Raw genomic sequence first — 16,273 nt, 5'->3', positions numbered from 1 at the left:
GTGACTCTTCTACCCCATATTGGTTATGAGGACCATTGAGGTCATGGATCAGCTTCATACCGTCCTCTGTCCGACCTACAATGTTTAAACCATGCCTGTTCTAGTTCATTACTGGTTAAGTACTTCTATTCTTACTATGCTTACTACATGTATCTATTGCTCCTATGTCTGCCTACCAAAAACACGCAAACTGTCTAACGCCTGTCCCCATCTCCCTGTCTCTCTGTGAGTGGATGTCTGATGGTGATGGCCAAGGTGGTGGATGTCTCATGGTGATGGCCAGGATGGTGTGATCCTCTCCACGTCGACCCCATACTTCAAATGGATCCGAGCGGAATACATACACGTGTGCAAATGGAATATGACTCTGATATTTTGAGCTCCAAGCCTTGACATTTATCCTATTTTCATACTAGTGCTTGTTTCCCATATGCTCTTTCTTTTTTTGTTGTTGTTCTTAGCTCTATTCTATTTAAATAATTCAAAAATGTTCTTATGTACCCCAGTTGCTATTGCATGTACATGTTTGTGTTTTATTACACGTATATCATACCAACAGTATTCGCCTGTTATAATCTCCACCGATCGATCATCCATAGCAACACTATTATGATGGACATCCAAGTAGGGGGATCCCCCTTTGAACGGCCCTTCTAAGGTTTCTCTCCTCCACATCGCCTGTGGTGCTTTTTTCCTATTGCTAGTGTAGAAGGGTGGATTATCCCTGCTTGTGGGAGTAGTAGTACACAGACACTGGGTAGTAGGATACTATAGTATTGGACCTATAAGTACCCCCGTCTTTGGCCCGGAACGTCGTTCTGGAGGGCTTGCAGCTGGAGTGGATGGGGCCCAGGATTTACTAACCTGGGGACTGGTACTCTGGTCTCCCTCGCCTTCCAAGGCGGTCAGCAGTAGCTCCCCACACACCCTCACTCCCTCAGTACCTCCGACAGCCCTCCCACACCCAGTGACTGTCAGTTCAATAGTATTATTGGGCTTCCCTTTAAGCAGTACCCTTCCTTGACCACCTGTATAGACCCTTCAAATGCTATTCTGTAAATGGGGTGTAAGGGTTAAATAATTATGTAGTCACAATATTTACCCAGAGAATAAAGTAGCAAATGGAACTCAAAGAAACAGACACACACAATGATCCCGATTAGATCTACTTTTAGTGAAGCCTGGGCAGGTTATACATTACAACGTTAATTCTTACTCATATGGCACCGGGTGCTCTTGTTATCAATGTAGGGGAAGCTCTTCCCACCATAGGCACCGAGTGCTCAATACATTAAACCACCCCGCTTGTACTGGGGGAACCCAGGCATAGAACGTAGACACATTGGGAATTTCAGAATCAAACAGTCAAATAAACAAATAACAAAAATAACCAATAAATGTGGGCCCACGTTATCAAAAAAAACCTAACCTAAGCCGGCTTAAATTGTTTGGGGTACCCCTTAGACACTGGTGATTAGCGTTCACTTCAATGGACGTTGCTGTTGATACACGTGGTACTGTTAGTACTTAGCCAAGATGGCGGACCCACTCTTGTCACCACTAGTCCGGATGACAAGATGTCGTCGGCGATCCGCGAGCACAGCCAGCAGGTTGGGCGAACAGCAGGCAGTGGTTAGCTGGCAGAGCTTGCTGTATGGCGTCCTCTGCTGGTGGGAAGAGGCGTCCTCTGTACCGTCTGGGAAACGTCCACCGCTGCTGTTGCTGGCTTGCTTCTGTTGCGCGAGCTAATACTTTGGCTACCTTAAACACAGCTAAGCTTTGGGTCTCGGCGCACCCTCCTGCTATTCGGTTACACTGTTAACGCAACGTGGCTGGCTAAACCACCGGTCTCTTCAGCGCCTCGTGCCCGGTAGTCTACTCAAGTCAGACGGAGCCGTTAGCGGCATGCTACTATACCGCACACAGTAACTACTATAACCCGATAACGTTAGACGTTAGTCTCGTTAGCTCTAGACGTTAGTCCTTGGGTTCAGTTTCTCTTACTCACACACTATCGCTGATACTTCTAGGATAACCCGTCACTAGCAAGTATGTCTCATCACCCACCGCTCGCTCCGACGGGGCTCCCCTTCACTGACTTCTTCAACGGGGCTATTCCAAAGCACACACCCGTTGTGGCTGCGACCGTTCACGGCCAAGTCCAATGCCGAAGAGGACTTCCTGTTCCCCTCGCCTCCAGGTAATGCCCTCTTCCTCGTTGCTTGCTTCTCTCCACTGCTCCACCTGCCACCACTGCACTCCGCCCCCTGCTGGCAACCTCCACTGGTCCCACGCAAAGACCGCTCCAGAAAGGGAACAAAAGGCTCAATGTTATTGCTAGTAATCCATACTGCATCTGGAGAAGAGTAGCCCCTCACCTCGTCGTTAGACTGGGCGAGCTATCCAAAGGAACACTGTTAGTCTATCCAAAGGAACACTGTAAATCACACGTTATACACACACAGGGAAAGTAACAGTTAGTTAGCACTACTGAATACTTTGTAGAATATTCAGGCTGCTACACTAGGTTTTTAGTGAGTTTTTCCTTACCTTCGCTGGGGTAGGCTATGTCTGGGAGTGTTACATTTATTTATTTGACATTTATTTGACATTTATTTTGGATTTCATGGTGGGTTTTTGTTCTTGATTTATTGTGATGTTTCTTCTTGACTTCAATGACTTGTTTAGATTCAGATTCAGATTCAGACAACTTTATTGATCCCGCGTGGGGCAATTCATATTTGTAGCTTCACGAGTAACAAAAACAACAAACAACTAAAACAAAACATCTCATTGACAGCACGGCAACAACAACATTCCATGCAATACACAATCCAGTAAAAGTAAAAGTAAAAACAGACAACTAAGTGTAAAAGGCTACTTAAAATGACTACTGTCTGTGTTTAAAAGTCTGATAGCCGAGGGTACAAAAGATTTGGCGTAACGGTTGGTCCTACTTGGTGGAACGTCATAACGGCGGCCAGAAGGCAACAGTGAAAACCGCTGAGACAGAGCGTGGAGAGGTTGATTTGTGATGCTCGTCCCCTTCTTGACCACCTGGTCCGTCCAGAGAGAACATAGGTCTCTCTGTTTTACTCCAATTATTTTGGAGCACACTTTCACAATATACTGTAGGCTGTTCCTATCTTTAATAGATAGGTCACTGAACCAGCAGATAAAAAAAAAGTTAAGAGGCTTTCAATAAAATAACTATAAAAAGTGCTCAGGATCTTCGCACTAACATTAAAATAGTTCAGCTTTCTCAGCAGGTAGATCCTCTGCTGACCTTTTTTGACAATGGACTCTGTATTTAAGTTGAACATCATTTACAGTCAAACCCAGTTCCCAGGTATTTGTACGATTCAACAATCTGGACGTCCTCGTCGTGAATTACACTAGCTACACTGGCTTGATGATCGACTTGTCCAGCCCATGGGGACATTACCTTGTGATTTCGGGCTTTACAAATACATTTTATTTGATTTTATTTCAGCAGGGATAATACTACTTCTACTACTACTGATTGATTGATTAATTGATTGAAAACTTTATTAACAGATTGCAGAATGGATACAATACAGTACGGCTCAATACACACAATTGTTAAGGGGATGCAGACCAGAGAAAGACTTTCATCTTGTTTACATCAGGGTCCCCCATTTTCAATTCATAATGACATTTATGACATACGCAACATACAGATATATATCATGAAATTTCTGACATATACTGTACATGACATACAGGTATTTGTTTGATCCACTTTTTCTCCTTATTTTTCTCCCATCCCAATTTCGCTGTTTCCTCCCCTGTCTTGAACGTTGCTCGCATATGCCCCCCACAGGTCGGTCGTAGGGAGGATAGAAGCCTTGCATCACGTGTCCCCTCCGGTACACGAGGAGGCAGCCTGTCACATCTTTTCACCTGCCAGCGGCGAGGTGTAACGTGTGGGAGGCTCACACTACCCCCGCTACTTCCTGTCTCTGCTGTGCAGGTGTCCCCAAACCGACCTGTAGGAGTCGCTGTTTACAATGACCAGATTACCACCCATTGACTTCCACCCACTGACTCTGCCAATTGAGCCAGTATGACTGCCGGCCCAAGCCGGAGGCAACGCCGACAGATGGATTTGAACCCGGTGTCGCTTGCGTTGGTGACGAGTGCAATGTCCACTGCGCCACCCAGCCGCCCTCATGACATACAGGTATAGAGTACTGTTACATTTGTGACATACAAGATATGCAAATATACAGTACTGTTAAACAGAGATCCTAACAGAAACTATATACATACGAGGGGGAGGAAACTGTACATTAGGAGGGGGTGGGAGGGGGGGTTTGAACATTTACGGGGGCCATACAAATATATATCATGACATTTATGACATACAGGTATACAGTACTGTTACATTTGTGACATACAAGATATGCAAATACAGTACTGTTAAACAGAGATCCTAACAGAGAAAATATATACATACGAGGGGGAGGAAACTGTACATTAGGGGGGGTTTGTACATTTATGGGGGCCCGTTTCGAATTGCAGCCTCCCATAGGTACTCTTTGAGAGCGGTTTTGAAGGTGGGTAGTGATTCACATTTTTTTACGGCTGTGGGTAGGGCGTTCCACATTGATGTGGCATAATTGCGAAACGTGTTTAGACCCTTGTTTGTGCTGAATATGGGTTGAACATGATTTGTGGAACTGCCTCTGGTGTTGTGGTCGTGGTATTCACTGACCTTTGGGAAGTATTTCGACATGTACATGGGTACCTTAGTGGTGTAGTGTATCTTGAAGACCAGGCCCATTGCAAGTTGCTGTACTCTGTCGTCTACTCTAAGCCATCCTAGGTTGTCAAAATGGGCAGGGGTGAGGTGGGTTTTAGGAGTAAGGTCAAGCAGTAGTCTGACCAGTTTGTTTTGTGATGTTTGTAATCTTGTTTTTATTGCCTTTGAGGTGCGTTGGTACCATGAGGTGCAAGCATAGCTGTAGTACCATTGAATAAGTGCTCCTGCTAGAGTCTTCAGGGTATTCTTGTTTACCAGAGAGGAGATCCGGTACAATAATCTTGTTCGTTGGTTGACTTTTTTGATTACATTGGATGCCATTTTGTCACAGGAAAGATTTGCCTCTAGGATGGAACCCAGGTATGTAATTTCATCTTTCCTTGTGACAACAGAGAGGCCGTTGGTTTTGCTGAGTTTGTTATTTGATCCGAAGAGAATGGACTCTGTTACTACTACTACCATGTCTACTACTACTTCTATGTCTACTACTACTACTATAATTACTACTTCTACTACTACTACTAAGAATAATAATAATTATTATAATTATAATAATAATATACCTACTATTAAGGAATTTAGGCTATAGGAAACCCAAAAGCAGAAAACGTTCTTACCAGTTCTCCCCTATGGCGAGAGAGGGTAATGCATGAGTTCTTGGAGGTTGATGGGCATATCCAGATCCAAAGTAGACCTTGAACACCTGCCTCCTCCCAAGGTCTGTCTCATCCCACATGTACAGCGAGTCAACTTCAGAGTTGCCTGCTACAAAAGAGCAGACCAGCCAATATTTGAGAGGCCCAAACCCTATGATCAGGATATGGGCTGGGAGAAGATGATGGATGAGGGGGTGTTAGAGCCTGTCTGGACGATTGGACCCATCTTCCCTCCTTCTCTTGTTGAGCCCAGAAAGTGGAGTCAGAAGAGCAAGAAGCTCTTAATAAGGAGGCAGATTATGCAAAACATAAAGTGGATGAGGAGGATGGAGAGTACGAGTGTGACGAGGATGGAGATTGGAGAGATAGACTTTGACGATCTCTTTGATGATGATGATGATGATGATGATGATGATGATTATGATGATGATTAGTAGTAGTTTAGGTTTTAATGTTGTGCCAACAGAGAAGATGTACTGTAATAGTACTTTGTTTGAACCTTAACAAAACATATTTCCCTGGATTTCAAATTGTATCTATAGGAAAATGTGTTAATTTGTCTATGTAGGACGAATTAGTCTTTTCATTAGTCTTCCACTTTTGGCCTTGTTTACACAAAATCTACAATATTTAGGGCATAACAGCATGATACAATCTTTATTAACATTGTATTTCCAATATTAACCTCAAATTGATCTCATCTGATGGACTACATTTGAGTAAAGTGGGAAAATAAAATAGAGATGTGATCTAAAAAATGTCAGTTATTTTTTTGCATTTTCTTGTCCTGAAATAGAATCAAGATGTGTTTGAATCTTAAAAATAACAAATTCACTGAATTCCTTGGATCAATATTGTTTGGGGAAATGTTTTAATTTGTTTATGTTGTTAACGTGGCGAAAAAAATCCAGACCATGTAGGTGGACCTATGTTTCCATCTAGACTTGATTGATTGATTGAAAAGTTTATTAACAGATTGCAGAATGGGTACAGTACAGTACAGCTCAATACATACAATTGTTAAGGGGATGCAGACCAGAGAAAGACTTTCGTCTTGTTTACATCAGGGTCCCCCATTTTCAATTCATCATAACATATATGACATACATGACATACAGATAGACAGTACTGCTACATCTATACATTTATGACATATCAGATTTGCAAATACAGTACTGTTTGTGATACAAAAGTGTCCAGAAAAGGAGTGTATATACATTTGGCGTAGAAACTGTACATTGGAGGAGGTTGGTTGGGTGGGGTGGGGTTGGGTGGGTTGGGTGAGGTGAGGGCTGTACATTGGAGGTGGGGGGGGGGGTTGGGTAGGGGACACACACACATTTTACACTGTGCATTGGAATATTGACAAAGCCTTACTTGGTCATTTACTGTACAACTAGGTTAGGACATTTGTAGGGGCCAGTTTCGAATTGCAGTCTCACGTAGGTGTTTTTTGAGAGTGTTTTTGAAAGTGGGTAGACTAATAAGCTTGTAAAACGGAATACGGAATCTGCCATTTCTGACTGGGAGAAGGACATTTGGCTGAAAAGGGGATGATCAAACCGTATGGAGGCAGCCTGGAGGCACAAATGGGATCACAACAGCATCCGTATCTTTACGCAAGGTGCGTCGTCGCTGTAATTGCGTAATATCGCTAGACTGCTTTGCCTGTGCCTCCATCCTCCTTTACACCGAGCTGCGCGGCCTCATAGCGCCGCCATGAGGCCAAGGACCAGTAGCGCTTCGGGACCTGGGCTGGGCAGCTCGCTCGCTGCGCCGTTCATTAGCCTTTACATATTGGATGCTCGATTTCTCATGCCTAATAACGGGTGAGTGGAGTATGCTTCTCTTTTCCTATTTATTACAGGCCACACCACAGTGTATTGTGCTCATCACCGGGCATTCAACATACTGTAGGTTCACAGACTGATCGTTGTGTGTGTTTGCCCGACAGACCTATAAGACCCATTCGTCCATTACGGTAAAGCCATGACTGCACATCAGCTGTTGTCTAAATGGGATGATATGGTATCACGCCGCGTCATAATAATTGTAAATCCCTCTAAATTAGCTCATATTTGGAGTAAGAAACGCACGTAACAACGATGCCATGAATGTAAATAGCAATAGCATGCCGCTGTAGAATGACTGGTGGTGGAGAGATAAATAAATGGGTCTGTTTATTACGTTGTCTGGAATTAATATATAGACTGGGGACTGGGGTATATAACAGTAGGAGGTTACGGTGATTTTTAGGTTGTGTAGACTATTCGGACAAGGTCATGTCATTGTTTAAATTGGAATATCATGACGTTAGGGTAGCCCATGGCTATAAAATGGCTTAAGTAAACGTTGCTCTTGTACCCTATCTTCTGTATCCGATAGCCTACACAGTATATTCATATGCAGAGAGAGCCGACGAGCTGTCATCCGGGATGGGGATCTATAATTTTGAGAAGTGGAAATGTATGTGTGTGTGTGTGTAGTGTGTGTGTATAGTGTATGGAGTGTGGTCAAGCGACACAACACGAAATCTGGGCCACCAAAGCGAGTCCGCGAATATAGGGTTAACCCATCCCGATCCTAGAATAAGGAAAGGGGGCTGTCAAGATCCATTCCTATCCTGGACCTGTGACTGTCCGTTCATGCACACACAATGGGCCCCAGATATGACAAAGTGTTCGTAATTAAATGTCACTTATTCACCAATGGTTTCCTTTGAGAATGAGTCAGCACGGCCTGCTGCCTGATATCCTGCAGCAGGAGGAATGGCTGTTTGTTTCAGTTAAAAGAGCCACTGTGCTCAGTGTGCTGCTTTACGCTCTCATATGCATATAATGGAAACTGTGAAAACAACATCACAATAGCATGGGTCCCATATGGATGTGGTTTGTCAAGCAGAAAACCCTTTGTTGACAGAATCCGGCTATAGGGCGACAATAATATGGTCAAGAGGCATGGTTTCTATCTTTAGCCTTTAAGCAGCGTGGTTTATTCATTCACATGGTATGAGCAGCAGTACATGAGGTCTCCTGGGGGGGGGGGGGGGGGGAGAGGTAGAGTAGGAGGAGACATCTCTACATAGAACCTCTGACTTCAACACCCTTGGTGATCAGTCCCCCCCCCCCCCCCCTCTCTCTCTCTCTCTCTCTCTCTCTCTCTCTCGTGTTCCCATTCCCTGCCATGGCTGTGGCTCCTGTCTGTATATGCTGAACCCGTCTGTCCCTGTGTGTTTCATTCCAGTCCATTAGTAGACCCACTACAGCAGCCTACATGTCTGCGTGTCTCTAGATATCTGCCTGTCTCATCATCATTTACCCTATTTTCCATCCCACAATTTCCTCTCTGCTGAAGCTCTCTCTCTCTCTCTCTCTCTCTCTCTCTCTCTCTCTCTCTCTCTCTCTCTCTCTCTCTCTCTCTCTCTCTCTCTCTCTCTCTCTCTCTCTCTCTCTCTCTCTCCTTTCAGTGGCGTGTCATTGGCTTTTGGTGAGCTGGAGACACCGCTGAGTATATATACCATAATTAAATTTGGGGAGTTTAGCGGCATGGCCGGCATGCCGCACAGAGTTATTTCATTTCTGTTGGAATGATGGGGATTTTGTCCTTTTATTGTCAGCTGCAGTGCTGGAGACCAGAGACAAGGCAGCGTGTTGGGGCATTAACTTGAAGGTAATGATACAGAGACACACGCACAGACACACACACACACACACACACACACACACACACACACACACACACACACAAACAAACACACACACTCGCACACACACATGTTTGTTTATGTGAATGGGGACATTACATAGACTTACATGTATTTTGTAACTAACCCAATATCCCTAACCCTAACCATAACCTAACCCTAACCCTAACCCTAACCCTAACCCTAACCCTAACCTAATCATAACCATAACCATAACCTAATTTGTGTAATGGGGACACCCAAATTTGTCCCCATAATGTTTTTGGTACCCATTGCATGAGTGTTTAAACAGGTCCCCTGTAGTATAGAAATACACACACGCACACAAACACAAACACAAACACACACAAACACAAACAGCTTGTGGAAAGGAGTTACATTTTCCTGAGTTACTTGAAGTGTTCTTCATACAGTATTATGAGTTTGTTGTTAGTAATTAGGTCACTGTTGGAATAGATAGATAATTAGATAGATAGACAAACAGACAGATCTGAGATTAATTTGTTGTCACATTGCTAGAGGGGCGGGGGCTGCCCCCTCATAATCCATTAATCACTCGGTTTGGGCTTAGTCGAGCAAGACTTTGCTTTTGTCCATGCTGAACCAATTATAAAAACATTACATCCCTGGTAAGCACAGGATTTAAAGAGGTCCTTCCACGTGATTTCATGTGGGGGAAGACAATTTCACATATCAACAAAATCTATGACTAATAATCAACTACGAATGTCTTTATAGTCGAGGATGACCCTAAAGGCTACAGACACCTCAAAATAGCCAGTACAGCACAGCACAGCACAGCACAGTACAGTACAGTACAGTACAGTAGAACACAGCACAGCACAGTACAGTAGAGCACAGTACAGCACAGTACAGTACAGTAGAGCACATCACAGCACAGTACAGTAGAGCACAGCACAGTACAGTACAGTACAGCACAGCACAGTACAGTACAGTACAGTACAGCACAGCACAGTACAGTACAGTACAGCACAGCACAGTACAGCACAGCACAGTACAGTACAGCACATCACAGTACAGTACAGCACAGCACAGTACAGTACAGTACAGCACAGCACAGTACAGTACAGTACAGCACAGTACAGTACAGTAGAGCACAGTACAGCACAGCACAGTACAGTACAGCACATCACAGCACAGTACAGTAGAGCACAGCACAGTACAGTACAGTATAGCACAGTACAGTACAGTACAGCAGAGCACAGTACAGCACAGCACAGTACAGCACAGCACAGCACAGTACAGCACAGCACAGTACAGTACAGTAGAGCACAGTACAGTACAGCACAGCACAGCACAGCACAGCATAGCACAGTACAGCACAGCACAGCACAGCACAGCACAGTACAGTACAGTAGTACAGCACAGTAATGGCGTGACCCTGCTGTTGTCCTGGAGACAGGATGTGTCATTAGGACTCAGCCAGGTGAACCGCTGAAGCAGAGATGAGTCTGACTTCCTGGTTCCTGGTGAGCGGAGGGGGGACACGCCACCGTCTCCCCAGAGAGATGATCTTCGTGGGACGGGATGACTGTGAGCTCATGCTACAGGTAACTATAGCCCCCCTCATCCACGATCTGGCCGGATTATCATCCGAAAGCTCATTAGCAGTTGATTGACTGGACTTTCTGTGCTTGTAGTCCCGCAGTGTTGACAAGCAGCACGCCGTGGTCAACTATGAGCCGAATACAGACGAGCATAAAGTGAAGGATCTAGGAAGCTTAAATGGGGTGAGTGGGTTAATAAGTAATCTACAAACAATGATTTACCTCCTGCTTTTTTTTTACCACTTTTACCATTTTACCATATTTCAAATTGTGACGTACGGGATGATGTGTGTTTGAAGTTATTATGTATTTATAATATTAATATTCACATTGTACAACTTGATCGCATTCTCGCATCAATCTTACAACCGCATTCTACTCGCGCTTGCAGACGTTTGTCAATGATGTCAGAATACAGGAGCAAATGTACATCACGCTGAAGACCGATGACAAATTGAGGTTCGGATATGATATCCTTTGAAATATGTTTTAATTTTTTTTTATTTTACGCTTGTGTTCCATAATGATGTGCACCACAAGGGTGGTAATGGAGTGACAATAGCCTAACGTACAGTAACTTTATCTGTCCTTGAAAATCGTTGAAAGCCCAGTGTACCCTGACTTTTACATAATAGATAAGGCTATCAGTTTGTGGTTCTATTGCTTGCAAAGACCTCACCGTTGCTTGTTGTTTCTTAACACGGCCTCACATACCAACCTGTTCACCGTGGTGCGAGGAGAGCTTCACGTTCCCGAGGAGGCACTCAAGGTTGGACAGCATGCTGATTATGGAGTGAAGTAGCTTATATGCTAATAAATAGAGGGAACACAGTATGCCTGCCAAAACAGTATGTTGAAATGTTTTGAAGTAGCCTATGTTGCTTTTTTCCTGCATCAGCAACTGATATTATGCTCGGTGTACAGATCATGTTCAGTCAAGAAGAGCAAAGCGTTTTCTGCTGAATTGGGCCGAAATGCTAGAGTTGTCGAGACGGATGAATATGCTCTTTGTTCAGAGCAGGCTGTCCCGGTAGCACTGGAAACGATAAGACCTAATGATATGACATGATCTGCCACATGAGTCTTCAACGATATAGTTGTCCTTATGCAGATAGATAAGATCCTCATTAACTCCCCCGGGGTTGAGTTATACCTGTATCATGTCCTGTGCAGTAATTGGACTTAACCCTTTCACTACCACACTACCAAAGGGTTAACCCTTTCACTGACACAATGCAGCAGGTTAACCCTTTCACTGCCACACTACAGATGGTTAACCCTTTCATGACCACACTACAGACGGTTAACCGGGTGAAAGGGTTAACCTTCTTTAGTGTGGTAGTGAAATGGTTAAAGCTCAAATTCTATTGTAAAAGCCTTCCATAAGAGAAAGCCCAGAATAGAATTCCACCTATCGTGACAGTGTTTGCCAGTCCTGTTTAGCCTCTAGCACTCTGAGCTCTCCTCTCTGCCTCGACCTGTCAGCACGAGAAGTTCAGCAGCCAGCTCCAGCTGAGTCAGAAGAAGCTTCCGGAAGGGGAACCCGCCAGACCGCCGGAGGTCAAACCCTCCAGACCGCCGGAGGTCAAAGCCTCGGAGGCGGCAGCGATGGCGATGGTGGCAGCAGCGACATGTGAGGGCGCAACGTTAAAGCCCTCCGAGGGCAGCAAGGGAGAAGAGAAGATGTCAGGTGAGGGTGACCCAGGGGGCAGTGGGGTGCTGGTTCTTTTCTCGCTTCATATCACAGCCGGGCGAATGAACATAGACTGAAATTAACTTTTGGTCTCCCAAGGCGACAGAATGTTTTTTTCTTTTTTTTAACTTACACAAAAGTATTTTATATTACCTAAACATAAAATCTGGGCCACTTATGCACTGCCATGATGAATCGAATGCAAAAATGTTTTACGTTCTAATCAAGATGTCCGCCCCCCAGTAAACAGACTGAAATGAGTACTTCTGAAAATGAAATACTTCTGCGTAAGTAAAATAAAATAAAATTGATATACCGTCACCCGGGAGATCTAAAGATAATTTCAGTCAATGTTCATTTGCCCATTGAAAAGTGCTAATGCATTGGATGAGTCTCAAAATGTACACAACATACTTATAACATACTTCACACTTTCAGTGTCTCCCAAGTCTGATCTTGAAGTGTCCTCTAGGGGCAGTGGTTCTCACACCTTTTGATTAGTCTCAATCCCCTTGGGGGTCCTGACCCCCATGTTGAGAACCACTACTCTAGGGCAGTGTTTCTCACGCTCAAGGACATGGCCCCTGACTGGTTAGCTGATATAGGATATTCTCTTCTATTGCACTGGTACCTGTGATTGAAAACACTGAGAAGCATTCCTTTTTTAGAATATTTTATTTAGATTTTTCAATATTCAAAACATACAAAATGACAATACAGAGACAATTACAAGACAGCAACAACAACAGCAACAATATGTGGGTATATATATATATATATATATATATATATGTATATATATATATGTATGTAGGTGCCTTTATTCGTTTATTTTTTACATATTTACAACAGAGTTACTGTATAATATATATATATATATATATACGGTAATAAATGAATAAAGACACCTACATACACAAACAAACATACCAAGAAAAAACAAAAACAAACCAAAAACGTTCAGAGACACTGAGGGACTGAGGGATAAAAAATTACCACAACACAACATGTGGAGGGGAAAAAGTGGAGAACATCCGCAGCTCCTTCTCCCAACCCCCACCCATTCCAAATGCTGAATCGAGAACCTCATCCTTCACTCTGTCATCTTTCTCTCCCATTACAGAAGCAGAGACCCTGACACTGGTAACGTCAAACCGTCCGACTACTTGCCAGCTGGACCAGCTACCCTCCCCACTCCTCCAGACCATAGCACCAGACATCCTCCCATTCCTAACTGCAACCATCAACTCCTCACTCAACTCGGGGGTGGTCCCCACCTCCCTAAAACAAGCCAGAGTCACGCCGCTCATAAAAAAACCAACCCTGAACCCTACCGTCATAGGCAACTACCGTCCTGTCTCTCTTCTCTCCTTCCTTTCTTCAACACTTGAACGTGCTGTATCCAACCAACTTACTACTTATCTCTTACAGAATGACCTCCTAGACCCTAATCAGTCAGGCTTCAGGACTGGTCACTCCACAGAGACAGCCCTCATTGCGGTCACAGAGGCACTTCACTTAGCAAAAGCGAAAGGCCTCTCCTCTGTCCTGATTCTCCTAGATCTATCTGCAGCCTTCGACACAGTCAACCACCAGATCCTCCTTGCGGCCCTCGCAGGAATGGGAGTGGCTGGCTCTGCGCTGACATGGCTGTCATCATACCTCAATGACCGCTCCTACCAAGTGTCATGGAGAGGGACCCTGTCGGCCACCCGCCCCCTGCGGACGGGTGTCCCCCAGGGCTCTGTTTTAGGACCCCTTCTCTTCTCCCTCTACACTAAATCACTGGGTAACATTATCACGTCTCATGGCTTCTCCTACCATTGTTATGCCGACGATACTCAACTCTTCCTCTCCTTCCCTCCCTCAGATATCCACGTCTCTGTGCGGATCTCGGCCTGTCTGTCCGACATCTCAGCCTGGATGACGTCCAACCACCTCAAACTGAACCTAAGCAAAACAGAATTGCTCCACCTGCCGGCCAAATCCTCCCCCCTAACCGACCTTTCAATCACAGTCGAGAATGCAGCTGTGACTGCGTCCCCGACCGCCAAGAACCTTGGTGTTGTCCTCGACGACCAGTTGAACTTCTCTGCTCACATCGCAGCGACGACCAGAACCTGCCGATTCCTCCTGAGCAACGTCAGAAGGATACGCCCCTTCCTGACAAAAGAAGCCACCCAACTCCTCGTCCAATCAACAGTCATCTCCCGCCTCGACTACTGCAATGCACTGCTCGCTGGCCTCCCGGCCACTGCCACTAAGCCTCTTCAACTCATTCAGAACGCAGCGGCCCGCCTGATCTCAAACCTACCGAAGTCGGCCCATGTCACCCCACTTCTTAGGGACCTGCACTGGCTCCCCATTGCTGCACGAATCCGCTTCAAGGCCCTCGACCTAGCATACCGTGCGGCAAAGGGAACCGCTCCCGCCTACCTCCGGTCAATGGTCTCTAACTACACACCCTCAAGACCCCTACGCTCTGCATCTTCTGGCCGCCTCAGACCTACTCCTATCCAAGCTCTGGGAGGGTCATCAAAGAGAAGTCGCCTATTCTCAGTCCTTGCCCCACAATGGTGGAATGAACTACCCACCCCAGTTAGGACAGCCGAATCACGTCCAATCTTTCGCCGTCGACTAAAGACGCACTTCTTCAACCATTATCTGAATAAAAAAAAAAAAAAAAAAAAATCTAACCCTAACTAACCGTACTGTCATGCACTTGTCCTAATAAACTAACCTACACTGTAGCACTCAACACTTTGATGAACATTGTTGCTCAGCTGATAGAGTTGTGCCCTTCCTGATGGCTTGTCGTACAGAACTTGTAAGTCGCTTTGGATAAAAGCGTCAGCTAAATGACTAAATGTAAATGTAAATGTAAACATTACTAGAATGGAGCAAATAGAGAGATCATTGAAATGGTCATTCAAGTCGGATGGGAGATCTTCCAAATATTCCAGAAAAGGCTGCCAAATTTTATAGAAACGATCAACCCTGTTCCTTAATGAATAAGTCACCCTTTCTAGAGGATACAGCTCTTCACCTCTGAGAAGCATTACTGTCCTCTGTATGGCGTTGTGGTAAATGCAGCCCAGTGCAGCCATGCCCATAAAATATTATGGAGTACTTGTATGGCATCACGGTGTGTTAACTGTTTGTGATTTGGGTTTGCCAGGGGATGCAGCAGTGATGCCAAGGGGCACCCCCCTGTATGGCCAGCCCGCTTGGTGGGGAGATGGAGACCCTGCGGGCCACCAGGCAGAGAAGCAGGACGGGAGGAACCAGGACAAGGCTGAGACAGGTTACTAACACTGTCTGTATCACGCATGATATACTGTCCACTACAAACCTCTGGTCACCACGACAATAGTCAATCTTAAATAGTCAGGCTCAGCTTGAACGATGGTGACCGCCTGCTCTTCTCACAGGGTGGAAAAGGAATGCCAACCTGAGCATGACATAAGAGCAAAATGTCCGCCGTGTGAATATGGTCAACTACATCTCCTTATCAAGGTTCACACTGAGCTTTGTTTTAAGATAACTTATTCGCTTAATTACCTGCATCGCAAGAAGAAGTGGGTCACATCAGGCAGGGTGAGTAGACTGCCCACTAACAGGGGAAACTACAGAACCAGCTGGTCATGGTATAATGATATGCAGGCTATTTGGACTAACAGCGGCAAGTACATAAACAGTATGGGTTGAGCCTATCTTTGCAGCCAGTCTTCTTGTCGCTCATCTGAACTATAGCCCAAGAAGGTGTCAGTCTGCGCCGGCTAGCCAATGCCCTAATATGCCAAACTGGGAGTCAGAGATAGGTCTAGAGATAACTAAACACTAAATGAAAAACTGGGCTATAAGGAA

The 16,273-nt window shown here is 45.0% G+C and overlaps 1 protein-coding gene across 1 annotated transcript in view; it reads left to right on the top strand.

The window, feature by feature from the left end:
• Nucleotides 1-10,611: 10,611 nt before the first annotated feature.
• Nucleotides 10,612-16,273, top strand: part of cep170ab (centrosomal protein 170Ab) — a gene marked incomplete at both ends in the record, with an annotated part of 52,804 nt that continues 47,142 nt past the window's right edge. Inside the window, 6 exons of the mRNA XM_084318369.1 lie at nucleotides 10,612-10,716; nucleotides 10,807-10,896; nucleotides 11,105-11,183; nucleotides 11,424-11,482; nucleotides 12,199-12,403; nucleotides 15,585-15,710. Of these exons, the coding sequence (XP_084174495.1) occupies nucleotides 10,612-10,716; nucleotides 10,807-10,896; nucleotides 11,105-11,183; nucleotides 11,424-11,482; nucleotides 12,199-12,403; nucleotides 15,585-15,710 (664 nt within the window). The remainder of the gene's footprint in view (nucleotides 10,717-10,806; nucleotides 10,897-11,104; nucleotides 11,184-11,423; nucleotides 11,483-12,198; nucleotides 12,404-15,584; nucleotides 15,711-16,273) is intronic.

Source organism: Notolepis coatsorum (assembly GCF_963971535.1).
Source record: "Notolepis coatsorum genome assembly, chromosome: 7".
NCBI classification, from domain to species: Eukaryota; Metazoa; Chordata; class Actinopteri; order Aulopiformes; family Paralepididae; genus Notolepis; species Notolepis coatsorum.
Note: the sequence above shows the minus strand (reverse complement) of the source record. Positions and strands in the feature narration are given on the sequence as shown.